This window comes from Rhinolophus ferrumequinum, chromosome 9, assembly GCF_004115265.2.
Source record: "Rhinolophus ferrumequinum isolate MPI-CBG mRhiFer1 chromosome 9, mRhiFer1_v1.p, whole genome shotgun sequence".
Lineage (NCBI taxonomy): Eukaryota > Metazoa > Chordata > Mammalia > Chiroptera > Rhinolophidae > Rhinolophus > Rhinolophus ferrumequinum.
Window position 1 is genome coordinate 9669303 of NC_046292.1, and position 26362 is coordinate 9695664.

Consider the following 26362-nt stretch of genomic DNA (forward strand, 5'->3'; position numbering starts at 1 on the left):
ATATGAGGTGTGATCAAAAGATACAGTGACTGTTTAAATAAAAAAAGTATTACAGTAAAAGACACATTGCCATTAATCCCCCTCAAAATACTTCCCCTCGCTTCGAATACACTTATCCCATCATTCTTGCCACTTTCTGAAGCAGTCGTGGAAGTGCTTCATCCTCCATCATGACAACGCTCCATGTCACACCTCGCTTCTGGAAATGGCAATTTCTGTCAAACAAAAACATCAGTGTGTCCTCATCCACCTTTTTCACCGGATCTGGCACCATGTGACTTCTGGCTCTTCCCTAAAGTCAAAATGACCATGAAAGGAAAACATTTTGAATCAATTCAGGACATCACAGCGCACCTAAAGACACTCATGACAGAGGACTTCCAGAACTGCTTCAGGAAGTGGCAAGCATGATGGATAAGTGTGTTTGAAGCAAGGGGCAGTATATTGAGGAGGGTTAATGGCAATATGTGTTTTGCTGTCATACATTTTTTAAAATTTAAACATTCACCGTATTTTATGATCACTCCTCGTATATATCACACACACACAATCCACATATGACTCAGACGTCCCCATCTTATGACTGTGGGCTGTTTCCCTAAGCCCCACAGTCTTCTGTCCTGTTTTTCCCTCCTGGTTTCTTTTTTTCTCCAGCCCTTCATTTCATAACTACCATTGCAAAAGTGACTAATGGTGGGGGTAGGGTGGCATTGCTGGGAAGTGAGTATAACTTAGCTGTCAGGGTTTGCTACCTGTACACTATGCCCCATGTCTGTGGCTCTGCCCCCACCCATGTCTTCTCACCCACAGCCCCGGGACCTGGCTGCCCCTGTCTGAGAGATGCTTTGCTCTTTACCTCAGAGAGCGTGTTAAAACCCACTCAGCCAAAGAAAACCATGTAAATGTACAAAAGTTACATCTCCTAGATTGGCCAGGATTCGCATATGACAACTGGAATAAACAGAACATCCATCTGCAGAGAGGGAAGGTATTCCCTAGGGAGTCTCCAGTGGAAGGGTGTGGGAAGGCACGGGACTGACAGCACCCAGAAGAGAAAAAGCAGGGGGCTTTCGCAGCCATTTCTGAGGCTCAGAAGTTTCCCCACATGTATGGATCTCACACGTTTGCACAGTGCTTTATGGGAGCCTGTCCTGGGACCTTAGATACCCAGCTCCTCCCCAGAGGTGCTGGTCGGTGAGGAGTGGGGCCTGGGAGCTACATTTGAACAAGCATCTCCTAGAGACCTTCACATCAGGGGTCTCCATCCTCACTTTGAGAAGCACTAGAACCAGCCTGAAGTCCAGAGGTGTGTTTCGCAGCCCTCGGTAGGAGACACTGTTAGCAAGACGTGACCTTGGAAGGTGAAGTGCAGGACGAGAGCCAGTTCTCCGTGGTTCCTATGGGCAGCCACGTGCCGACCCAAGGAAGCTTCAGGGGATCTCAGGGCACTGACTCCTGGGCCCAGGGGTCTGTCACTCACTGGCCTCTCTTTCAGACCTCCCCTCGACCACTCTGCCCTGTGCGTGAACTTCACCTTGAAGGGGGAGCCCGTGAATGCTGCCTCCCGTTCCTGAACCAGACAGAAACCAGAACCCTGACTGCGTCGAGAGAAGACTGGGCCACGTGTGGATATCCAAGTCCTGGCCCCCAGCTCACCGCCTGACAGATGCATGCTGAGCACTCGGGGAAACGAGGAGAAAGGACACGTGGGCAAGTGCCTCCCCTCCTGGACCTTTTAGTTTAGATTTGTGATCTTAGGACAGACCCCTTAACCTCCATGCCTTACGCTGCCCAAAGCACATTCCAGGTGCCTGGAATTTCCCCTCTACCTGATGGAGTTGTCGTGAGGCTAAAATAAGAAGAGAGATGTCAAAGTACTTTGGAAAGTAAGAATTCCCGGGGAGACCGCAGATGAGAAGGGTTTCAACGAGAAACAAGTATCTTAGTGGATCTGAAGTCACGGGGGACGGCGGGGTAAAGCTGCTTAGTCCACCACAAACGCTTCAGAGAAGCATAGAGTGAGCACCAGGCAGTGGAAGCAGAAAGAACTGCACGCGGCCCCTGCCTCCTGAGGCTCACAGACCAGCTGGGCGGGTGCGCGCGCTGGACATGGATGCTCTGTGTATTCCAGTTGTCACACGCGAATTGTCACATGGTGCGGTCTTAGCGGAGGCCTGGGGTTGCATGCAGGAGAAATCATCAAATTCGCTTCAGAAACGGGCATTTATTTCTTCTGAATTCCACTGGATCCAACACAAAGCAGAATAAAGAGGACAGCTTTGCTGAGCTCGGTATCAGGCGTCGAAAGACTTTCCCCGCAGTGAGCCAGACTTAGGGCGACTTAGCTCTCAAATCCTCAGGCCTCTATTTCCAAATTAAAGGACCAATCAATGGAATGCATGCTGTGAAATAATTAAATGATGAATGTTAAGTCTAAGGGATGAAAAGGAATCAGGGAGAGCCAGGGAGATTCTTCCACGCCGAGGCAAGAGCAAAGGCCCTGAGGTCGGAAAGAATTAAGCGACAAGAGGGTAGCAAGCTAGGGGGAGAGTGGTACAAAATGAAGCAGAGGCCAGACGGTGCAAGGTGGTGGGCTTGCTCTTCTCCATCTAGAACTTAGAAAGTACCATGTGCGCCAGCGGTCTGGCATGAGCATGACAGTCCATGGTGCTGGATACACATCGGTAGAGTAATGGACCATTTTCTACGTAAAGACTCTGGTTTAAATCTCTCTCAACTCCTTTACCAACATGGCGGCTGGGGTCCTTCCTGTCTCTGTGTCTCTATCAGTATACAATGAAGATGCTGGAGGAAATGATCCCAAAGTTGCCTTCTAGAACCCAATAGTATCCTTTGGTTATAGGGTGGGGCAAACATATATACAGGGTTTCCTGGGACAGTTCCAAGTTATGTCACTTGTCCCAGCTTCATTACTCATAGTATCCTCTTTCACTCTCAAAAGTGTCCTAGTTCGGACACTAAATGATAAGATTACTCTATTTATGGGAGAAGGGACGTGCATGTGACATGAGTGTCAGCAATGAGTTAGGCTCTGGCTTGGTTCTCATTAGGATTTTTCTTCCTCTGAGCAAGGATGGTTTAGCACTTTCCAAAATGCCCAGGCAATCTTGGATAGGTACCAGATGCACATGGCGCAGTTTGTTCATTCTGCTTAGAAAGATCAGACACTCAGTACATACTGGCGGAGGCTGGTGACTACGTACGGGCGAGTGCACTGACTGAGCCGTGGAGGGCGTTTGGCTGATAGGGAGGGATGGCAACCAGAGAGACACTGGCAGAATTACAGGCCATCCCTGTGAACTGAACCCATTTTCTGGCTTGGTTCGTAACATCAACTTTCCGGGGTGTGAGGCAGTGGCTACTTTAAGAACATGCAGAAGGGAGGGTCCTGAAACAGAAAGCACAGTCCTGTCAAATTCTCATAGTTGTGGATCCCGAAGGGAGAGAGCTGTAGGTGACAGACTGCTCTAGGGTGTTAGGCAAGTAGGAAGGGAGGGATTCTGTGACTAGTTTGTTACCAGAGATCACCTAGGGGGGAGCCGTGGTGGCAGCTGGGCGAAAGAAAGGTCGACTAGTTCCCCTTTTGGTTTAAATCAAGTAGATTCTAGAGGCTAATTGATCTCAGACTTCCTGTGTGAGATCTGGTCCTTTTGTATGTGGGTGAACATAAGGAGACATAGCTGGGAAAAGCCCCTTTTTTCGTGTAAAGAAAAAAAATGTTCAAAAAATAAAATTCTTTAAGATCCCAGGAGGCACCCCAGGAGTTTCTAAAGTGATTTCTTGAAACCTCGGTGGCTGCACCATTGTTGGGGAAAGGAGGCAGAGAGGTGAGAAGGGGCCCAAGAAACGTGTCTTCGCTTTCTTGTGTCTTTGTTGGATATTTTGTTTTGTTTTGACTTGATTTTAAGATTCTGGTGTGTGGGAATAATCTCACTGAAGAGGAAAATGACTAACACTTGGTCAGTTTGTTTACTGAACAAACACGCTCACACACATCCATTTGCAGAGTGCTGACTATGGAGTTAGGTGTCAGGGATGCAAAGATGAATAACATAAACACTGACCACCCTCCTTCTCCCACGCAGAAGTTCGCAGTGAAGTGGGACAGAGAGATGTGAACAGATAAATTACTGTGCCTTCTGAGGAGTGCTGTGATGGAGGTGTGAGTGTACACACACACACACACACGCACACGCACACACACCACCACCACACACACACAGAGCTCTCTAAATAGAGCTGCTCTTAGTTGTTTTCTCACAAGGTTTGTTCCCAGGATTCCCCCCGCCCCTTTCCTGTATTTGCATATATGCTGACTTTCTTTTTATTGAGGTGAAATTCACATTACATAAAATTAACCATTTTAAAGTGAACAATTCGATGGCATTTACTACCTTCACAATGTTGTGCAACCACCTTGTTTTGTGGTTGCTGTGCAAAACATTTTCATCACTCCCCAAATAAACCCCGCTGCCCTTTGAGCCGTTATTCCCCATTCTCTTCTTCCCCAAGCCCCTGGCAAACATGCGTCTACTTTCTTTTTTATAGATTTCCTTTTCTGGATATTTCATATAAAAGGAATCACATAACATGTGCCCGTCTGTGTCTTTCCTTGCACTTAGCATGACATTTGGAGATTTATCGAAACATTGTAACATATATCTGTACTTTGTATATTCCTCTTCATGGCTGAATAATATTCCATTGTGTGGATATACCACAATTTGTTTATCCTTTCTTCTTTTGGTGGACATTTGGGTTGTTTCCACCTCTAGCTATTGCAAATAGTGCTTTGTGAATGTTTGTGTACAAATTTTTGAGTGAATATCTGTTGTCAATTCTTTGGTGTATATACCTAGGAATGAAATTCCTGGGTCACATCGTAATTCTACATTTCACTTTTGGAGAAACCACCAAACTGTTTTCCACAGTGGCTGAACCATGACAGCCCTTTTTTGAAGACCCAGAAAGCTCTATAATTTTGATGCCCCTCCATAACTTAACTGAAGAACTTCAAAAAACTGAACCTTGCTTTACAAATACACCAAGAAGTCTAAGTGCCTTGGTTGGCCCAGTGGGTCAGAACTTGTGCTAATGAGGCGAAGGTCAACGTAAATCCCCAGCTGACCAGTTAGCTGAACAGAGTGAACAGTTGTCTGCCGCCACAGGCTCCACCATCAAACACTGCCCTGCCCTCTTGCAAAAGCTTTTTATTGGTCATAGGGGGATGAGCACGAGTGTGTGTTTACGGTGCCCCAGCATCCAGGTCTCCTGAAGGTACAGTAAGACTAGGTCACAATCAGAGTCCTGGTTTCACCGGATTCTGTGGGCTTCTTGGGTAAATTGCTTAAACCTGCCCATAGCATTGGTCTCCTCATCTCTAAAATGGGAATAATACGCCCTACTCCAAAGAGACAATAACGCCCACTAAGCACTTTGCACATAGTAGGCTTCCAATAAATGCTGCAGAATCTCAAGGGTGGGCAACCTCAGTCTATGCCAGGGCTTCTCCAGTGGGCTCGGAGCTGCTCTCTGGAGGTTGAAGAGCTGGAATGGTGGTGCACGGGTTACATTGGCTGTTTTAAATTGTCCTATTTGCATGGAATGAAGCTTGCTATGGTAACAAGGTCTGGTGGCTGGAATCCAGGGCCCCAGTGAAAAATGCAAAGCCTGTGCTCTGGGAGAAAGAGGAGCTAGATGGGTTTATCAACTTGAACATTACCTCACGTCTCCCTTGAAAAGAGTGGGTAAGCTGAGGCAGCTGGGCTTCGATACTCCAGTAGGAGGAGAAAGGGGGAAGCCTCATTGACGCCTTCCAGCTTTCCCTCCGGGGCCTCACCCTTCTCGCCTCGCCTCGAAACACAGCTAAGAAGCTTGGGACCTGGCTAAGGCCACCCCTCCACCTCCGGAGTACACACCGGGTTTCAGGTCAGAGGGAAAACCAGAGCGCGACTGGCCCACCCTGGGGAAGGACCCAGTGCTCCTTGGGGGAAGAGGACAGCGAGGGTTGGGGCGGCGAAGGGGGTGGAGAGTGAGAGGCTCGCGGGGCACCAGCCCAGCTCCCCGCTGCAATTTCCTCCCAGCATTTGAAGGAACCGGCAAGGCAAGAACTCCACTCCCGAGCTCCTGCTGGCGCCCCCGCCCCCAGAGCTCCATCCCCGCTCCACCACCCCCCACCCCCGGGACTCCTTTTCCAAGCACCCCTTTTTCTAAGCACCAACCTCCTCCCCAGCCCCAGCGCGCCGCGGGGCGCTAGTTCGCCAGGGCGGGGGCCGCCCCACCGCTCCAGGGAGGGGACCGAGGGCCGGCCTTGGAGCAGGCGCCCCCCACCCCAGGCCAGGGGCGCCACCTTGGCCCATTCAGGGCTGCCGCCTGCCGCCCCTGCCCCCAGGGGGGTGTGTCCCCGAAGTGGGGGGCGAAGGAGACCGAGGGTGCGCTGGGGCCCCTGGCCCAGGCCCCCTCCCGAGCGCGCTGCGAATGGTAGGCTCCATTGAAAGAGTGCCGGGCGGCGCGCGGTGTCCTTCTCCGAGCGCTCTCGGCGCCGGGGTCTCGGCGATCGCTGCTCCTCCTCCTCCTTCTCCTCCTCTTTCTCCTCCTCTTCCTCCCCCCTCCGCCTCGCTACCGCCGCGGCTCCGGCTGGAGGCGCCGCTGTCATTCCTACGCCGGAGGAGCCGGCGCTGCCGGTGCCTGGGGGTCGGGGCGCAGGGGAGCTGGGCCGCGGGGGACCCAACAGGTAGAGCCGGGGGTGCCCGGCCGCGCGCCCGCCCACGCATCATGCAGCTCTTTGTCACCTCTCTCGCCCCCAGGCCAAAATCCTGAGCATGATGGAAGACAATAAGCAGCTCGCGCTCCGCATCGATGGGGCGGTCCAGTCCGCCAGCCAGGAGGTGACCAACCTGCGAGCCGAACTCACGGCCACCAACCGGAGACTGGCGGAACTGAGCGGAGGCGGCGGTCCCGGCCAGGGCCCGGGAGCGGCCACCAGCGCCTCGGCGGCGGCGGACTCGGCGGCAACGAACATGGAGAACCACCAGCACGGCGCGCAAGGTAGGGATCGCTCTGCGCCCCGGGCAGAGGAGAGGCGAGCGAGCAGGACCCGGCCGGGAGGTGGCCGGGGACTCGGTGTCCCTCACGCCCGGGGCGAAATCGCCTTGCATTGTGGCTTGTAACCCTTTCCGTCCGGAGGTGGCCACAGCTGCTCTCCTGCTGGGACTTGCAGACTGCTGTCATTAACGAGAACCCGGGCGCTGTGGGCGCGGGTTCACACGGTCATACCGGCCGCAGGCTGCGTGAGCGAGGCACAGCTGGCAGCCCCCTTCCAGCAGCAGAAAGTGCCCTTTGGATGGCACACAGCCCCCAGCTCCGTGGGCAAACTTTTCATGCCCGGGCCTTTGCCCCCACCCCTGGCAGGAGCGAATGCCACAGCTCCGGTGGGGAGGCTGCTTCCTTTGGAATGACTCCCTGAGAGCGAGCTCCAGGCTCTACTGCCGTGTTTGGGGCAGAGGCTTCTTTGGGCTGCTTTGCACTTTTCTCCACGGATGCCAAATCCCTGGTCTCGGTTGCATCTGGACTTTATTTTCCCCCCATTTGAGGTCGCGCAGGCAGTGGAATATATCGATGCGACAGTAGATGCCCTGCCCAGCAGGGAGTTTAAATTTCCAGCAAATATAAACACGGAGAGCACTTTCCAGGGGGAAATCTTAGACCTCAGAGGCTGAGTGATGGGCTCCTGTGGAAATGAGGGCTTAGATGGTGGGCTGCAGAGCTGCTGCTGGAAGGGACCCTTTACAGTTTAGAGGTGGGGGAAAAAGACAGCTGGTCTGTGTTGACATTGACAGTGATGGAGCTCTGAAACCCTTTGCAAGGCTTAAAGCTGGAGGAAGCTTCCCCAAAAATGTACTGGTTGTTTTCTGTGAATTGAAAAGTAAAAAGGTAAAAGCTGGCTTTTCAGATTTTTTTTTTTTTTTTTTGGCCTAATTGCCCTTTAAGAAACGGGTGCCACTGGTTATTAGTATCATTTGAGTTGTAAACTAAACTGCTGAAATCCAGAACACAACAGGAGAAAAAATCCAGTCCAGGAGGGCCATTTGTGTAAATGTGTCACTTGATAAAGTATTAGGTACCAATGGCTTAGTGGCGCAAAAGGGTTTTCTGGTTTTGTTATTGCAAGAGCTTTTCCTAAGTGTTGAGGGAGACAGTTGTCATATTAGTGCTGTCTCTCCATCAGTTTCTGTTTCCTCCTTACGTTCCTGGAGAAGCTGTGCTTTGTGGGTGTGAGACGTTAAGCCTAAACATGAGCAGTTTTCTGTGGACGTCCAAGTCAGACCTTAACTTGGCACTTCAGGAATCTGTCTAGAGTCTTAGAATTGGGGCAGTAATTTGGTACCGAAGTAGCCATGACGTAATGGTGGGAAGGTGTTGTGAGCCTGGTGTTTGACGCACAGTTTTCAAGGTGGGTGTCTGGTTATTCTGTCATTTATCCCTTGCTATGTCATTGTGTGTGGCAGACATTCTCCGCTGGTACCTGGGCAAAAAAAAGGGCAAGGTAGACCGTCCGGGGATGCTTTCCTTTTTATAGGCAGGGACTCTTCCAACATTAAGAAATAGCCAAGTACTGGCATTTTGTGAAGAATCAAAAGCCAGGGTAAGGGGGGGGCTGAACAATGCTGGTTTATTCCCCACCGTCTCCCCCTTTCCTCAGCCAAGGGAAAGTTAAGTAGCTTTTATCGGAGTCCTGGGTCTAGCTGCAGGTTGAGCCTGCTAAGGAGATCAGTGCAGCAGTGAGCTACACACTCAACTTGGAAGTTGAGCTACTTGCCGATGGTTAAATTGTTGTAGTGAAGCAACAGGAGGCTGTTTTCTTTTCCTTGTTTCCTACGAAAATGCACAAGGTTGTGGAAATGGAACTGGCTTTTCGATCTCTCGATAATCCTTAAAAACACACACGACCAGCAGCTCCCTGTGCTCTTCGGGGCATGCCTGCCCATGTCAGTGGCGGTCTGTGGGTGGTTGGATGAAGGAAGGTCTTGCTTTTTTTATCTCTGTGTACCACTGGTATTTTTCAAAACCTTTCCTAGGGGGCATTTAGTGATTTTACAATCAGAAAATAAATGTTAAAGGTTTTCACTCAACTTAATTGTTGGCCACATATCCCTCTGAATTGATGTGAATTTAAACCCATGTGATGGTTGAAAAGAAAACCAGCGCCCCTTTCCCCCTGACCCCCCCCCCAGTAGGGCATCATTTATTCATGTACTTTTTCAATCCAGTACTTTTTACATAATTTAGCCTCTGTGAGTTTTTGTTTTGGTTTGGTTTTGGTTTGGTTTTTCTCATGACCCTTTCTCAGCATTCTGCTCGAACAGATATATCCCCTCTGCAGAGGTGGCCTGGTAATTTCTTCCGCTAGTTCCTCCATATTCCTAAAGGGAAGCATTGGGTTCTCTCAAGTTAATTTTCACATGTGGTTGATGGTTTTCCTCATGCATCTTCATAACATACCTCCTGGAAGGCTCACAGCAGCTCAGCTCCTGGGAGCTTCTGACTGTTCTGAATTGGTCTTCTGTGTTCATTTTGTCCGCGTTGGTAGGTTCAATGGGCCCAAACATCAAGCGTATTTAGTGCTATTGAATTATCACTTTTCAAATCAAGGTTTTGAATGAAATGAGTGTCTTTCAAAAGGCAACCGTATAAGTTATCTTTTAACTGGAGGGCATTATGTACATATTAAATGCATGCTAATGTACTTTTAATAATATTAGCACATATGGTTACAGGGGAAGAGTCACCTTTGGCTGTCCCTGCCAGGAAATGGTTAGAACCCTTTTGAAATTTTTTTGTTTAAAAAAAATTTTAATGTCTTAGACGAGCTCAGCAATCTATCTTTGGGTGTTTTGTTCTAGTGATGACATCTGACAGTAGGTAAGTTGATGAAGAAAACTTGGGTTTTCCTAGACGGTTAATGCAGTGTGTCATTTAAACAAAATATTAACTTGGTTGGTACCCTGTGTGAGCTGGCATGGTTGCTATGTAACAGAGTCTAGAAAGTGAACTGCTGAAAATCTGGGCTTTCGACACTTTGCAGGATCTTCTTTCGGAATCTGTGTTGAAAGAACACTTGGCAGCCAGCCCATCTTCTCTCTCCCTGCTTCAAGTGAGTTGGATAATCTCTAATGAGGAGGCTGGCATACAGTGCAGAGGGCATCCATGCAGGGTGGCACATTTCACAGCTCGGAGGCTGCCTCTTGGGTTGGTCGGGTCAGAACTGCTTTTGACAGGTGGACAGAAGGAGCCTTGGAAAGAATAGAGCCAAGCGCTGGTATCCAGTGAGCCTTGTTGTTGGTAGCCAGAGAACGGATTTGTTTAAAGTAACATTTCTAAGCTGTTTTCCTCGGCATAGCATCTCTGGGAAAATGTGTGTAAAAATCCTTTCTGCTCTTTGAGGGGGAAAATATAGCAGTTTGTTTCTCTGAAAATGTTTTATCTGATGAATGACTGATATTAGATTCAATTGGTTGCTTTGCTATGCATAGACTAAAACAATTAAGCGCCACTGTACCCAATTCAAATAGGTGTTAACTGTATATAACATAAAACGCTTACGCCCAATAGAATGCCATTAGTTTGTTGGGTTGTTTTTTTTTTTTTTTTTCCCAAGGAAATAAGGTATTTATATGCCTATGCAAGTCTTTCTTTGGTGGTGAGGACTTACTGCCTACTGCATTTGTTAGGATGGGGATGGGGAAAAGTGTCGTTTCCTACACCTTTAAACATTTCCATAAACAGATACAAGTTTTATTTTTTTCTCCCCGGGCGTTAAAATAGGCTTTCAGGTCTGACTGCTCCTATGTAGTATTAGTGCAACACTGGAAACTCTACGGTGAAGTCTCAATTACCTTTGGACTGAATTGAATGTGTGAGTCGTCTGCGGAGATGCCAGACACTATTGCTTTGCAAAAGAAGTTCTGTCTTTTAGCATCCCCTCCCCAATTCATCCTGCCTCTGCTCTCGTTTTCCCAAGTAGACTCTTATCTTCTTTGAGAAAGAGAATTTTCAGATGGTAGAGAAGATGGAACCAAATGTGGTAGAATCTCTGGGGCCTTCTGTAAACTTGGCGCTGAGTTACAGAGCTCAGGAAGTAGCACAGGCCTCCGTTTTCCAGCCATATCAATGGGCTGAAAGAGATTGCGGCTCGTTTCCTAACCCAGTAGGCTGTCATGAGATGAGGCTTCAGAGTTCTTCCTGAAAGTCACCTGCGCGGTCACAAAGACATTACTTACAGCTAGTACAGCATGGTTGAAATTAGTTATTGATCAGTTATTATTTACTGTCTTTCCATTGTCTTTGGAAAATGCCTTTCGGGGGATCCCTTAAGTCAAGTTTCTGGTTAATTTCCTGCTTCCGACATTTCACGATTTATTGAGGTTTTTCTCAACTCCTTTGCTATGCACCAGAAGCCTCAGTCAGTCTGATGTTTATCATTGGAGCCCAGGCACCTACTCACCCTGAGGAAGGCAAGCCACGTTCTTCCCATTCCGTTGGCCCCTACTGCCCAAGACTGCTGGCACTTTTTAGGAATCCTGTGGGTTATAATTTGTGACTTCTGGCTGCCAGTGAGTATGTAGCAGATGGGCTTGGCAGGTGGGGAGTGTTCGTTGGAATGCTGCCTGCTTACTGCCCAGGAGGGCAAGCTCGGGGTGTTGGCCATGTTCAATGCAGATTATACCTGAATATAGATGTATGTATGTATGGGTGTATGTATGTATATGAATATATATATGGTTGTGAATTGATTGAAGACGAGGAGAGATCAGGATGTCCTTCAACGTCAAAAACCCAGGAGAATGGTGAAAGGAAGTGAAATGATTCAATCAAACAGGCGATTGTTGACTATTAGGGAAATTGCTGAGGATCTGAATATAATATGTAATATGTAATGTGTAAATATAATATATAAAATATATATTACTATATAATATAAAACATAGGTTATATAATATATATACATATGCAAAATATATTCCTCAGTTGTGTAGCTAAGGAGAGTGAAATCAACATGAATTCCTCATTCTTTTTAGACCTTTTCTGGAATCGGTTTATGTGAGCGCTTGGCTTCTCACCCGCTGCCATCCATCAGGCAAGCACACAACTGGTTCTGCTCTCTGAAGCCAGGGAATGGCTTTCTAAGTGATCTTGTAAATGAAAATTAGTCTGTACTGTTTGGGCTGGATATTAGGGCAAGTAACACATGGGATGACAAGCAGTGCCACCAGCAGCCGTCATTGCAATGTTGTCGTCATCTGAAATGCAGGCAGAGTGGCTTCAGGCAGGATCATTTAGGAAAAGACAGCTTCTCTGAAGCCAACAGAGTGGCCGTCCACTGTGGCAGGTTGTACTTGACGATTTAGAGCAGGCAAGAGTCCTGCCGGCCCACGTCACCATCTTTGAGGTTCCCTGCCAGGCCCATTTCTCTTGTGGAGAAGCTGAAGAAAGACCAGGCAAAGGAATCTGTTCTTCTTCCCCATGAGGTTGGACGAGACCAGAACATTCTTGCTTGTTTGATGCGACCTCAGATTTAAGCAGCAGGGTCCCGGCTGTGCTCTGCGGGCATTCCTGCTTCTCCCTTGGACTCCTAAGCTGCTAGAACGATGAAAGAAGCTGCACGTAGTCTTAATGACTTTGGCAAGGACAACTGTTTGAGCAGGTGGCTTCTGTGTGGTGGGAAATCATTGGTTCTCAATTGTTTTGTTTTGGTGTCTTTGTTGACTTGGTCTTGCTGGACCTTTGGGTCAGACTTCTGCAGCGCTCGTGTCCCCTTCACCCTGTGATGAATTGAGACCCAAGCACAAGAGCTCAGATGGAGCTTCTAACGGGCAGTTATGCCAGCAAAGCGTTCCTAAGGCCTCTGTGATGGGAAGTCAGGCTGGGAGGGTGGAGAGAATGGCGAGAAGGAGTCCCTTGCCCGGCCCCCACTGCCTCCATCCTTTTCCATCAGAGCAAGAGCTGGAGTACTTTTGGGGGCAGGGAAAGGCCTTCCATTTCCAATATTGTCTCAGCTCTAAGACTGTTTGAAATAACGTGAACGATTAAGAGCAACGTGCCCTCCAATGGAACGTGGGCCCAGAGCTAATATTTTGCACTCACCTCTGGCACACCTTTGTGGTTCTCGGAGCTCACTTCATGGGCACGTGACAAGACGCCGGGTGTGCTGGAACCATCCTGACACCATGTGGTTTTCTTCTTTGGGGTGAAGGGGAATAGTTTAATGTAGGACTAAGTAAGAGCTAGTTTCAGGGCTTTTGTCAAACTTTTCATAAATAATAATAAGGTCTGAGAACATACAGAGTGTTGTCCTGAGTGCTTAACATACGTAATTGATCCCCGAGCCCAGTCGGGTAGCAGCTCTGAGGTCCGTGTTTCAAAAGACGAAACAGGGACTCAGCCAGGTTACGTCGCTTGTCCACCATGACCTGGTGATGACCCCGATGGCGAGGACAGCGGCAGCCTTGCCACAGCCTTCCTCGGAGCCAGGCACTGTTCTCAGCGCTTTTCCTTGTTCATGCTTTAATGGACGCATTCAGTCCTCATGATGTCTCCTGAGGTCGATACCATTGTACCCACTAGTGTTTTGGTCCTGGGCTTGGGGCCTCCTACGTCGTGGACTTTGTTTCTCTTTCTCAGGAAGGATGTTTCCAGGCAAAGCTGGAATCTTGTGGTCCTCTTATTCTTCGTCCCGTCCCTGTCCTTCCCTTGCCTGGGTTCTCTCCCTGTGGCCTCGCCCAACGAAGGACCTGCTAACTTCTTTCATACTCGTATTCCCTTATACTCGAGTTTCTCGGCTTCGGCACGATTGATCACTCTTTGTTGGGGGGAGGCTGTTGTGTGCATTGTGGGGTGTTCAGCCGTATCCGTGTCCTCTGCCCACTAGATGCCACTAGAACCTTCCACACCCCAGCTGTGACAACCCTACATGTCTACAGAAGTTGCCAAGTATCCACTGGGGGCCAAAAATTGTCCCTGGTTGAGAACTGTATTTTATGTCAGGCCTCAGGGGAGCCCTGGTTGTGAGTCCTAGAGTGACAGCTCCGGGAGAGCGGAGTTTTGTCTGTTTTCTGCTCATTCACGGCACCTAGAACAGTGCCTGGCACATAGCAAGAGCTCAGTACATAGTTGTTGAATAAATGGATGAACCCCTGATTCTTAGATTACAGAGTATGCGGAATTCGGTCTGCTTGTCACATTATACACGGTGCCACAAAGGTCATTGATTTAATGATAGACGGTTTTAATTGAATGTTCACTTGCCAGAGGTCAGCAATGTTGCAAACCTTTTCTCTGGTTTACCTCAATTCCTCCTTCAAGCTACCTTCTGAGATAAGTACTATGTTTCCATTTCACAGGTGAGATAGTTGAGGCACAGAAAGGATCTATGACTTGCCCAGGGTCACCGAGCTAGCAAGTGGCAGAGCCAGAATACAAACACACGTCAACGTGACTCCAGAGCCTGCCTGCTGCCCCAGCTGGGCTACTGTGCAGCTCTGCAGACTTTTTCCCATTCCTGCCCAGGAAATCATTTTTGTTCTAAAGCTGGCACTGTGGCAATTATAATTGGGGTTTGCGTGTCACACACTAAGTCATTCATCATAAACCCTCTGAGCTCCACGGTACAAAATGTGCCTTCTCACTGCCGAAGCATCTAGCCAGGAGGAATTGGTGTCTGGCCAGAGGTAAGAGGACAGCTTCGTGGCCAAGCTTCGTTCACATGTCAGGACATCTCTTCTCTCTGCGTCACTGCTGGGCTATGTCTGAGAGAGTCACAGAGAGGACTTGAACTTCTTTCCTTTCTGGGAAAGGGGCTAGTGGACCCCAGAGCTGCTTGGCGGGGGGTTGCCTCATTCCTAGAGAAAGGACGTTTCGGGATCAGAACTGGGGAGCTGGAGGGACTTTCGAGATCCTCTGAAAGCCATATGAATAGCCATCACCACCCTTTCTTTGTGGGGGGCTTTCCCAGACGTCGTGCAGTATGCTTGATGAACATGGTCTCTTCTCACTTTCATATCCCACTGAGGTAGGGAATGTTATCACCTCCATTCTACAGATGGAGAAAGGGAGGCTTAGAAAACGGAGGTTGCTTTTGTAAGCTCTGGAAAATGGTCATCTGCTGAGACGAGGAACAGGGGACGGGAACACAGGTTTAGCTGACACTGCAGCCTGCCCACTTCCCTAAGACAAGAATTTCGAGATGTCATGGCCAGGCAGCACAAAGACACGCTGGAAGGATGGTTTTGCCTGTTTGCTTCCATGCCTCCCCTCCCACTCTCCCTCTTCTCTCTTCTTCTTCCTCTCTTCTCTCTGTCTCCATCTATCTTGAGAGATTGGGCACAGAGGTTCAGGGACCACAGATTTAATAAGATATGGACTAAGTTATCTTGGCACTCACAGTCTAGTAGGAGTGACTGACACGGAAACATAATTACATTTTATAATAAAGGTCTAGACAGGTGTAATGAGAAAATAGATGATGACGTGACAAATACAGAAGGCTTCACGGATGTGCATGACAGTGGCCATGTGTAATCAAAGCATGGTGGGAAAATACATTATTTTTGCTCCTAAAGGTTGAACTGACCATGAGATTAAAAAGTGCAACTTTTTGGCTAGGTTGGGATTGGACACTGCAGAGAATAGCTGCTGCCTGGGACCCTTCTTCCCCAAAGAGTATTTCTGAAGGAGAAGGAAGATGTAAATGATACAGGGTTTAGATTTTGAAAAATAGCTTTCCCCCCCCCCCTTCAAAGAGAATAAGAAACGTGAATTGCAGTAGGCCCTGCATCTTTTAAAATAAGCTCTCCGCTTGTTTTATCTTCCTGGCCAAGGCTGGGCCAAGGCTTGTCAGCTGCAGCAAATGAATTAGTTCATTTTCTTTGATAGACTTGAACTTCCTTTAAACCGTTGAACATGGTGTATTTGCCTTAATTTGGTAAGTGCAACTTGGAAGACAGTGGGATTTATGCCACTTCCCCTCCCCGCCCCGCCTGTTCTTGCCATTTGAAATTCTGTGCTCTCCATTTCTTTATGACAACGAGGTATGAAATTTAGAAATTCGATACTGAGCCTGGAGAGTACAATTGCGGTACCATAAAGCATGACGAATGATGGCGGGGGGAAAACTGACCTGTGATTATATGCATATTGATTATCTTAATTAAGGTGTTCATCAAGTGTATTGCTTTTCCTCTTCCTACAAAGTTTACTATGTGAAGCGAGAGAAAAATGAGGATATTTGACACCTCTTTGGATGTTGGTCACAGAAAGGCAAGACCTGGCTGCCGTTTTGGGGATACTGTCATCCCTGTTAGCTAGCTGACGTGTAAGTCTTCATACAAGTCTTGCGAAGAAGGATCGTGATTTCAATGTCAGCGCATCTATGGTGAAGGTCATTATCAAAGGCCAGCAGAGTAGAACCTTGTTAAAACTCCGCTGGTCAACAGTGGGCTGGTTCCACCGTGGGTCAACTCAAAACCCACCGTCCAACACCAGCAGTGTTCTCAATTTGCCTGTCATACAGAAGCTTGGCCTAGCACCTCATTTCACAAAGCCCTTTTTTCCAAGCCCTTTTTCTAGGATTCTGCTGCATTTATGTACCCTCCTTCTTTTTCTTTCCCTTGCACCCAGGAAAGCACTAAGGAAGCACTAGAGTGTATCACCTTTGTTGTATACAGTGACAAGCTAGGCGTCATCTCCATGGACCCTACCAACCGGCTCCTGTGATTGAATTGAAGTAGACACAGCAATACTGTGTTTCCCCGAAAATAAGACCGGGTCTTATCTTAATTTTTGCTCCAAAAGATGCATTAGGGCTTATGTTCAGGGGATGTCATCCTGAAAAATCATGCTAGGGCTTATTTTCTGGTTAGGTCTTATTTTCGGGGAAACATGGTGTATTTCTAAATAGAGAAATGGAGGCCCAGTGACTTCAGCTGACTCGTTCAAGATTGTGGAGCTGGTCAGTGAACCAAATCTCCTCTCTTTCTCCTGCTACAAGAGCAGACCCAGCTGTACAACGGCAGAAGAAGGCTGCCCTATAGCTTATGATTGGTGTGGTCTGACCTTGCTTTGGCCAGTCCCTCCTGGGCATGGGCCACCCCGTCTCCTAAGGCCTGCATGATGACACCATCACCCCAGACTGTGCTCTCTTACTCTGAGCCCCCCACGTCCACCCCTGGCAAAGGGAAAATGCCGTTTTACAAATGTCATCTCCTTTTTTTATACTACATTCTTTCATCATTTCAATGGGGGTTTTATAGTCATTTGACTTTTTGTAACCTGTCCTCTTAGCGCCTAGGGGTGGAGTTTCTCCTCTTCCAGCTGCCCTATCAAGCACTTAGGGACCTGTAAACCAGGGCAGGGTTTAGCACAGGAACTTCCTGTTTATTTCAAAGAGCCGGATCTGGGAATGAGTCTCCTAGGCAGGAGAATGTTTTGCACCTGACACCACCATCATTTAGGATGACCAAATCTGGAAAGCACATCTGGGTGGGGACCTCTGGGTGGGTATATTCTTCAAGTATTGGAGGCAGGGTTCAGCCATCACAATAAATCTGCCTAATTTCTCTTTTTTCACTCTCCCTTCAGGGAGACTCCATTAAACCTCGAGGGTCTCTTTTATCAGGGGCTTTGGGTTCATATGCAACCAAAAGTGTTGGTTTAAACTTTCTACCTAGCCTGTTGGCTACGTGGTTGCATATTCTCATTTATGCTGCGGCTGTAACTGCCTGAATAGTACATGGACTTTCCTGCTGCTCCAGGTCACGCCTAAACCTTGTACTCAGAGCAGCGGAATTTCATCTGCAGACCAAAGGTCAAGCAGGAGTGTGGCAGAAAAGGCATGGAAGGTCAGGATGGAGTCTTTCGCTGTACATCGCAGCAGAATGGAAGGGGAGGATCAACCCAGAGGTCCCTAGTGCAGCAGACAACCTGCTGTGGTTAACCGACTCTTAAGCAGCTAATTCAATGGCCGCGAGTCTGATCTCCTTTTAATTTCAGTGTAACTTGCATTCCGCTAAACAAGGAACATTTGGGCTTCCTAAACCTCTGACAGAAGGAATACACATTTGAACTTCATGTGAAGATCCGTTTATAATGGGCTCTAGAAAAGCCGAAGGTATTGTGAGGGATCAAAATGTTTTGGTGCTTTTGAGTTTTAGATTTGTATTAATTAGCATTGAGCATTGACGACTCTCCCCACTGCCAATAGATAATATATGGCTGCGTGTATAGATGAAAAGCCATCTTCATTCGGTTTGGAGTTCTCAGCCATGCCTTCTCTTTCTGGTTTGAATGATGGAGCTAATGGAGTTGGCAAACTTTTTCTGTGAAGGGCCAGAGAGCAAATACTGTAGGCTTTGGTGGCCTTTAGAGTATCTTCCACCAGTCCTTAACCCTACTGTTGTTATGTGAAAGCCCTCGTAGACCTTAGGAAAATGAATGGGCGTGGTTGTGTTCCAATAAAACTTTAGTTACAAAAACACACAGCCCCTGGGTTATAGTTGGCTAACCCTTAAACTTGTAGTTCTCTTTCCTTTGCCTTCTGACCCATTTACATCCAGCACCTTCCCCATGTTCAGCATACAGGAAGAGCTTAATAATGGTTACTAAATGAAAGAACTAGTGGATTCGATGGGAGCGATAAAACCACTAGATTGAAGGAGCACAAATGAGAAGCAGAAATGATTAAAGGAGCACAAATGAGAACTTAATCACTAGGGTTGTGATGGTTAACGGATGAGCGAAAGAGACATTTATTGGCAACTCCGTGGTTTGGAGTCACTTGTGTTTAGACATCATCACTGACCTTAGAAGAACTGTGAAGGGACAAGGAGGCATTGCTTGTGGTAAGATACAGGGGGAGACACTTGACCTCTGAGCCTCCGCTTCCTTATTTGTGGAATGTGGACGTCACTTCCATCTTCACGACAACGTAGATATGTGGGTTTAAGGGAGTGAGAGAGGCCCGATTCAGATGTTGCTGATATGACCTAGGCATTGTGGCACCTGCCAGCTCTCAGTTGCGACATCTAGCACACGGGGCTGATAACGCCTGCGTTATAGAGTGATCGGGATGGTGTAATGCAGGGTTTCTCAACCTCGGCAGAAAATTCTTTGCTGTGGGGAGTGGTCTTGTACACGGTCGGAATTTAGCAGCATTCCTGATCTCTATCCACCATATACTAGTAAGATCCCCAGAATGTGACAACCAAAAGAGTCTTCAGACATTGGGAAATGGTTTTCCTTGGGGGCCAAACTCACTCCCGGGGTGAGAACCACTGGTGTGACACAATAACACATAGGGTGCCTGGCACAAAGCTTGGCCGACTTTGGGATTCGATAGATAGAACTCTTCATTATTAATAGTATATTGTATGATTGAACGCTGGATTTTCCCACCTTTGGGGGAAGTCTTTATTTGCCCAGTCGATTTCAGTCTCCCAAAGGCAAGATTGGGTATTTTTGTTCCAGACCTCTTTCCCCTGGTATTTCTGTGTTGCTTAGATGTCTAGCTCCTGGGAGGAGCCAGACTTCCCCTGAGGTCCTGCTGAGTATGCTTTCTAGCCCTTTTAACACGCACGTACGCGAGACCAGTATTTGACGTTATGATCAGAGTCCATAAATGGTTCATATAAGAAATCATCCAGATTTCTGCAAACATGAATGGACAGGGAGGGTTAAGGCCTGAAAAGATTAACTCACACAGGATGGCAGGCTGAGGTAGTAGGTTGTACTCAGAGGAAAAAGATAATGTACCCCAAATTAGCACCAACAAAATCCTCACTTTCCTAGTGAGCACGCACATCCTTCTGACATGAGTCGGGAGCCAGTATCCAGGGGTTTAAACTTTAGCCAAGATGGCTATGATATACCATCGGTTTACATCTGGGCTTAATGTTTTTGCCGTCCATACCCCCAGTTTACACGTGTACTCTTTTTAACGATGAAGAGAGATTGAGTGAATTCTGGTCCCTACATATTAGTATTTGTATCTGTTTCTGTCTGTTTGAGAAAATACATACATGCACAAGAGTACCTTGAATTCAGTAGCGTCGCCAAATGGATGCCTCTTCTGTATCTGCATACATTTGAAAAATAATGGTACATACATGCAAGAAAAATGACTCACTTTTGTCCACAGGCAGACGTATAGATTGTCGAGTTCCTGCAAATCACTCTCTGGCCACCCAGAGTCTGTGGGGCCCGCAGGTTGGGAGCCGCAGCTACTGAATGCGTCTGGGCATTAGTGGTCAGCCGGGTTCAGTGTGTTTCTCAGCAATGCCTTGTGCCGTTATGTGCTTGAGAAGCGCCTTAGAAAATCAGGGCTACTGCCCCAGGCCTTTGATTCTCTGCTGATTTTAAGGGATTCCTCTGTTCCTCAAACTCACCTCTGCCTCACTGTGACACAATCAGAATAGCTATGACTTGGGTCCTTGTCTTTCAAAAACAAAACAAACCTCCTTTATTTCAGCAAAAATTAATACAACGACTTCCTCACGTGGATACTGGAAAGCACCAGTTATAGTCCGAATAACAGAACTGGCCCTAAACTAGACTTCTGGCAATGTGCTTTGATTGGCCCTCTGCCGTTGCTAACTGGCGTCCTCCTGCCCCATCTCCACCTAATTCCTAAAACCCCTCAAGCATGTGATCCGTCATATCGTTTTCTCATTTATGCCAATGCTGGGTAATCGCCTGATCTCTCCAGCAGCATTCAGATTTATTAGAGAAGATGGCATTTACGGAATCGTTTCACTGTTCCATGGCAAACACCCTGAGCCGCTCTGTCCTTTCTTATTATAAATCTTCCTTTTAACAATGGTTTAGTACCTGCGATTAAAACCACCTGGAAGACTTAAATAAATGGTTTTCATTTCTTTTCTTTGGTGTTATATATGGATGGTGGGTCACCTAGGACTTAGGCGAGAACATTAGAGAGAGGCAGGTTTCCACGCACAGAAAGGCCTATCTTGCTAAAGACGAGAGCCATTCAGGGGGGACGTGGTCGTCACCAGAGTCTGCATGACCATGCCAGAAGTGTTAGCAAAGCTACTCCCTACTGGGTTTAGAGGTTGAAAAGAAAAAAAAAAAAATGTGGAACACCAAATGTGATCCGGTTGAGCGGCATCTTCCCTGTATTGTGTTTTTGCGTGCAGATTGGCCATTGAAGAAAACAAAAAATGTAGCAGCCACAGGATGCCATCATTTGAGTACAACTCAGAGAAATGTTGCGAGAGAGTGATTACGAGAAAGGGCTTCCCTGGCTTCAGTGAAGCCAAATGACTTGTTTGAACAAATGAAGATGCTCACACAAGCTTAACATTTATAGCGTGGGTCAGAAATCTCTGGAGTCCGCTGCCTGGATGGATTTCCTGTTCTCTTCCCACTTTTTAGCTGTGGAAGGTGGGCAGCTTGCTTTACAGTCTAGCCCTCAGTTTCCCCCTGGAGATCACACTCATTCTGGCATCACAACGTGGCCGTAAGACTACCGGAGTGGATGTGTGTGAAGCCCTGAGCACCCTGCCTGACACGTGCTAAGGCCTCCATAAATGTCGTCAATGGCATAAGCGGGTGCCGTAAACGTGCGTGAATTTACAGTATCCCAGCAGGCACCGGGGAGGGACACCCAGCTTGTACTTTTGTTTATTCGTGCCGTTAGCTGTCATCAAGCTCATTTTCTGATCCAGGAGGCACGGTGATGGTCGCAAGGGATACCAGGACAAGTAAGGTGGTCGCCTCCTGCTGGAAGCCAGAGGAGGAAATAGCGGCAGGGGAAGGGCCCAGCCTGAGATTCCGGAAAACTGTGTTCTGGCCCTGACTGCAACTGAGAGACAAGAGAGAACAGAAAGGGAAGTTCCGTCCTCCACAATGACGTGTGATGCCAACCGTGTTACCAACGACATGGGTCGCGTCACTCCCACCTCCGTGCGCTGTACTCGTAAGAGGCACCTCAGACAGCTGCTTAGGAGCTCAGACATCGGCTCAATCAAAATGCACGCCTCGGGTAAGACCTCGCTGAAGTCCTGCCTGTCTCAGACTTTCTACGACTTGTGACTTTTAAAAATTTCACTGAATCTACCAGTTCCACCTTGAAGAATATCTTAAAAGTAGACAGGTTTGTTTGTTTTTTTTAATTTGGGGAATATTATCTTTGCTGGGTTAAGCACACATCATGTAAGACTGTGACTCTGCCACAGTCACACGTAGGAGACAGACTGGAAAGTTGGGGTGGAGAGAAGACGGAAGCGCCAGAGAAAAGCATTCATGTGGGTTATGGAATCACAGGATGTCTGTCGTCCACTGGAAGGGACATGGAAGACCGCCTCATCCAGCCTGTATTTTGCAGTTGGAGAATCTGAGGCCAGAAAGCACAAGCGAGGTGACAGAGGCAGGCAGCATAGTGCTTTGTAGCAGAGCCCAGGCTAGCGTGGTGACACTGGCTTCCGCGTCCAGTACGTGTCCCTCCGATCCCACATTGCCCTGTGCAGTGTCCACACTGCAGCACAAACTCATAGTTCCGTGCTGCAGATACCAGGAGAACGCTTTATGCATGATACACACGTCCCTTCGGTGCCCTCAAGGAACTTCCATTCTGAACGTGGCAAGTGAAAAACAAAGAAGCCCTCCGGTATGGGCTTTATGGCTTGGTCTTGTTTACCAGCGAGCACAGAAGAGGATGATTTAAAAAAATAAAGCACAAGCCAGATGCCCAAATTAAAACACTAAATTTTCTTGGAGTTTATGTGCTTTGAGCAGTGTAAATAAAGGTGAGTGCTGGGCCCCGCGCCCCATAAATCAGCCTTAGCCAAAGGCTCGCTCCCCGGTTCGTTTCAGCTTTTCAGCCCATCACCCACACCTCGTGGCATTTCCAAGATACAAGGGGGCGGGTTCCATTTGTCATCCTGATTGTCCTCCCCTGGGTTTCTTGGAGCGGCAATCTCAGTGTTGCCTTTTGCATGAAATATTAAGCTCAGGGATAGAACCAGGGCATTTCAATGCAGGCAGGATACACTTGGGAAGGCTGGTTTTCTGCCCTTGTGGCCTCATTTGCATTTATTTTGCTCCCGACCATTTGTAATATAGTGGTAGGTGTCCATCAAATAGCTATTAATTCTCCCGCTAGCTTTTAAGGGGGCTGCCTGGGCTGCCTCTTACAAGTTCAGGGGATAACATGGCCCCTACCTTTGTTCATTCAGTTGGTGTCAGGAGCTACTCTGGATGTGGACCTTCCCATTTAGTTTCTGTGTAGTCTCTCAAGGACCGTCAACGGCAACAACCTTCATTGTACGACTAACATTCCTTTAACTGCACTCAGGTTCCTGGGTTTAACCAACGGTTCCACCACTTCCTAGCATGTCATCTTGTTGGGTCACATAACAGATGTTTTCTCGTCTGTGTAATGGGGCTGATAATAGTTCATACCTTAGAGGGTGTTTATAAAGACGAAGTGAGTTCACGTAAGCATACGTGAAACTCTGTGCTGAGCGCTTGGCATCTGTATGCTAAGGATTCACTAAGTGTCAGCTGTGAATATTGAAAACTACGGCCCAGAGTCTCTCACTCTTATGCCCAGGAGTGACTTCTCTTGGGAGTGACGACAAAATCATTTTAAGGAGGAGCTAGTTTAAGTGGGAAACTTGGTTTTTCAAGTGTAAATTCCAGAGTGTATGAAGCCTTAATGTCCTCACTTATTTTGTGGTTTGATCTATGAGTTTTCCCGTTTGGCGGTGGCCGAAGGGAGTCCCTGGGTGCCCACCGCTATCTGTGCTCACCTTAAATGTGCCCAACGAAAATCTTGTCCCCGACAGCTCATATATCATTCTCCTTGGGAGAGGGAGCCCCACTGCTTTGCTGACAGACCCTCAGTTAATTTCTGGATTATTCTTTCTCGATTATTTATAGGTTGCCTGCTAATATTTCAAGCTCTTGTTAAGAGATTAAGGACTTGGGTGCTGAGAGCTGGCAGCTGAGTCCAGCATTTGCTTGCCTCTCGTCGGTCATTTTTATTTGGGCTGCATGATGAGGTTTGTGAGATGTGTAGCCCATGTCTGTGGAAACATACTGGAATATGGTCGTGTCGTGACCTGGTGGCGATTGAGGGTTTCACACGGGAAGCTCACGGCTCTCTTCTGATTCCAGCTGGTTGCGTGACTGGACAAATCATGTTCACGTTTGAGCCTCAGTTTCCCCATCAGTAAAATGAGAGGCACAGAATAGATGGATCGTAACTTCATTCGACATGTATTTTTTGGGTGTCTGCTCTGTGACAGGCCCTGTCCTGGGCTCGTGGAACTCATAAGCTACTGGAGCAAAAGGGGGACAATTGGCAACGATGAGGGTAATATGACAGTAACATGACAGGGTGTTTACGAGGGACAAGGCGCTGTCCTAAACGCTGTATAGGTATTTCTGTGTTTAATCTTCACATCAACTATTACTGTTTTTACAAATGAGGCAACTGAGGCACAAGGGATGAAGTAATTTGTCCATGCTCACACAGTGGGTAGATTTTCGAGTTGAACTGTAGCCCAGTGACCCCCAAAGCCTGTATTTTAAACCAGCCTATGTTCTTTCCTTGTGTGAAAGCATAATACACGGTGACAAGTACTGTGACAGTCATACCTGCACGGTATGTAAGAGTGTCGACAAGGGACAGTTTGCCCAGGCCGAGGTGAGGGGCTCACTGACAGCCTTCGAAGGAGGCTGTGCTTGGGTTGAGCACAAGTGGACCTTCTCTAGGCAAAGAAGGTGTAGGTGGGGGCTCTGAGCAGGGCTTGCTGCAGGAGGGCAGACACAGCAGGGTGACACACACATGGCTCGTAGGGAGAATAGCCAGTGTTTGGGTTGGGCTCCAGGTCTGGTGTGATGGGAGCAGTGGGAGGGAAGACAGAAAGAATGAGAGTGAGGAAGTGAGGAGGCTGGGGGAGAGGACAGGTTTGGCAGGTTCTTGTAAACCAAGGCAAGGAATCCGTATTTTACCCCATGTACAATGAAAGAGGCATTGAAATCATTTTTTTAAATTGTGATAAAAACACACGTAACGCAAAATCAACCGTTTTAACGTGTAGAGGTCAGTGGTATTAAGTACATTGACGATGTTGTGTAACCAACACCACTGTCTAGTTCCAGAACTTTTTAATCACCTGGAACAGCAACCCGATACCCGTTAAGCAGACACTCACCTTTCCCCTGGGAACCACCAATCTACTTTCTCTCTATGGATTTGTCTAGTGCGGACATTTTGTGTCACTGGGATCATACAATACGTGACCTTTTGTGTCAGACTTATTTCACTTAGCATAATGTTTGTTTTCAAGGTGCATCCGTGTTGTGGCGTGTATCAAATTTCATTCCTTTTCATGGCTGAGTAATATTCTGTTGTCTGGATTATACCACATTTTAATTAACTGTTGGTCCTCTGATGGACATGTGAGTAGTTTCTACCTTTTGGCTATTGTGAATAGTGCCTTTGGATCGTGTTAAGTTTCCACCTCAGATCAGTTTATCTGAGCCCATTGAATGTCAGTTTACCCATCTGTATAATGGTAACATCTATATATGCATGCATGTGTTTATATGTGATTGTCTACAAAAGTTTACTGTCTGCTTCTCCCTAAATTATGAGTGTAAAAGAAAAAGTAGATAACTTTGAAAGTGTTTGAAGCCCCAGAGATTCTATTTAAAATCAAAGTGGAAGTTTCCTCAGGCATAAAATGGGGCTGATTAGAGCACCCACTTCTGAGAGCCATTGGGGTTATTAATTGTGTTCATTTCTGGAAGGCACAGATCACAGAGCGCAGCAGATTGGGAGCTCCCAGTGCATGTCGTCACAGTCGTTACTGTAATTCTTATCATTGTTTTTATCGGCACAGTCTCCACTTGGCCCATGTTCTCTGGGCGTCAGGAAACTGGGGTGGGTTTCCTGGGTCTCAGCCAGTCCTTGAGGGAGCCCTGTGCATGTTGTCCATGGGAGATTTGTGACCGTGACACTTTCCTCTTCTTTCTGCCTGTTCTTTCCAAAGTATTAATACTTAGCGAGCCTTTTGTACAGGGCGGCACTGTGCCCGGTAATAGAGTTGGGCTGTAGTTTAGGTCTAGACCCTGGCCGGGGCAATTATAATCTAGTGCTTAGAGCAACAGACAGTGAGAAGACAGGCTCCAGAGTGAATGGCCTGGAACTGAGTCGTCGCCCCACGGCATGTGTACTGTCTGCCCTGGGCCAGTTATTTAACCTCTCTGGCCTCAGTTCCTACATCTGTGAAATGGAGCAGATACAGTGGAGTCTAACCCATTC

General features: G+C 47.7%; 1 protein-coding gene across 5 annotated transcripts in view; it reads left to right on the forward strand.

Moving 5' to 3' along the window:
* The window catches only part of KAZN (kazrin, periplakin interacting protein), a 1005443-nt gene that overhangs the window by 570730 nt on the left and 408351 nt on the right, over positions 1 to 26362 (forward strand). For 4 of the 5 annotated variants that reach the window (XR_004423856.1, XM_033114228.1, XM_033114229.1 and 1 more), the window contains exon 3: positions 6828 to 7068. Coding sequence is in view for 4 of the 5 variants with exons in the window: in XM_033114228.1 (XP_032970119.1) it covers positions 6828 to 7068 (241 nt within the window). In the remaining variant the exon portion in view is untranslated. Of the gene's footprint in view, positions 1 to 5930; positions 5950 to 6827; positions 7069 to 26362 lie in introns of those variants that run through there. The other variant, XM_033114230.1, reaches the window with a different exon arrangement.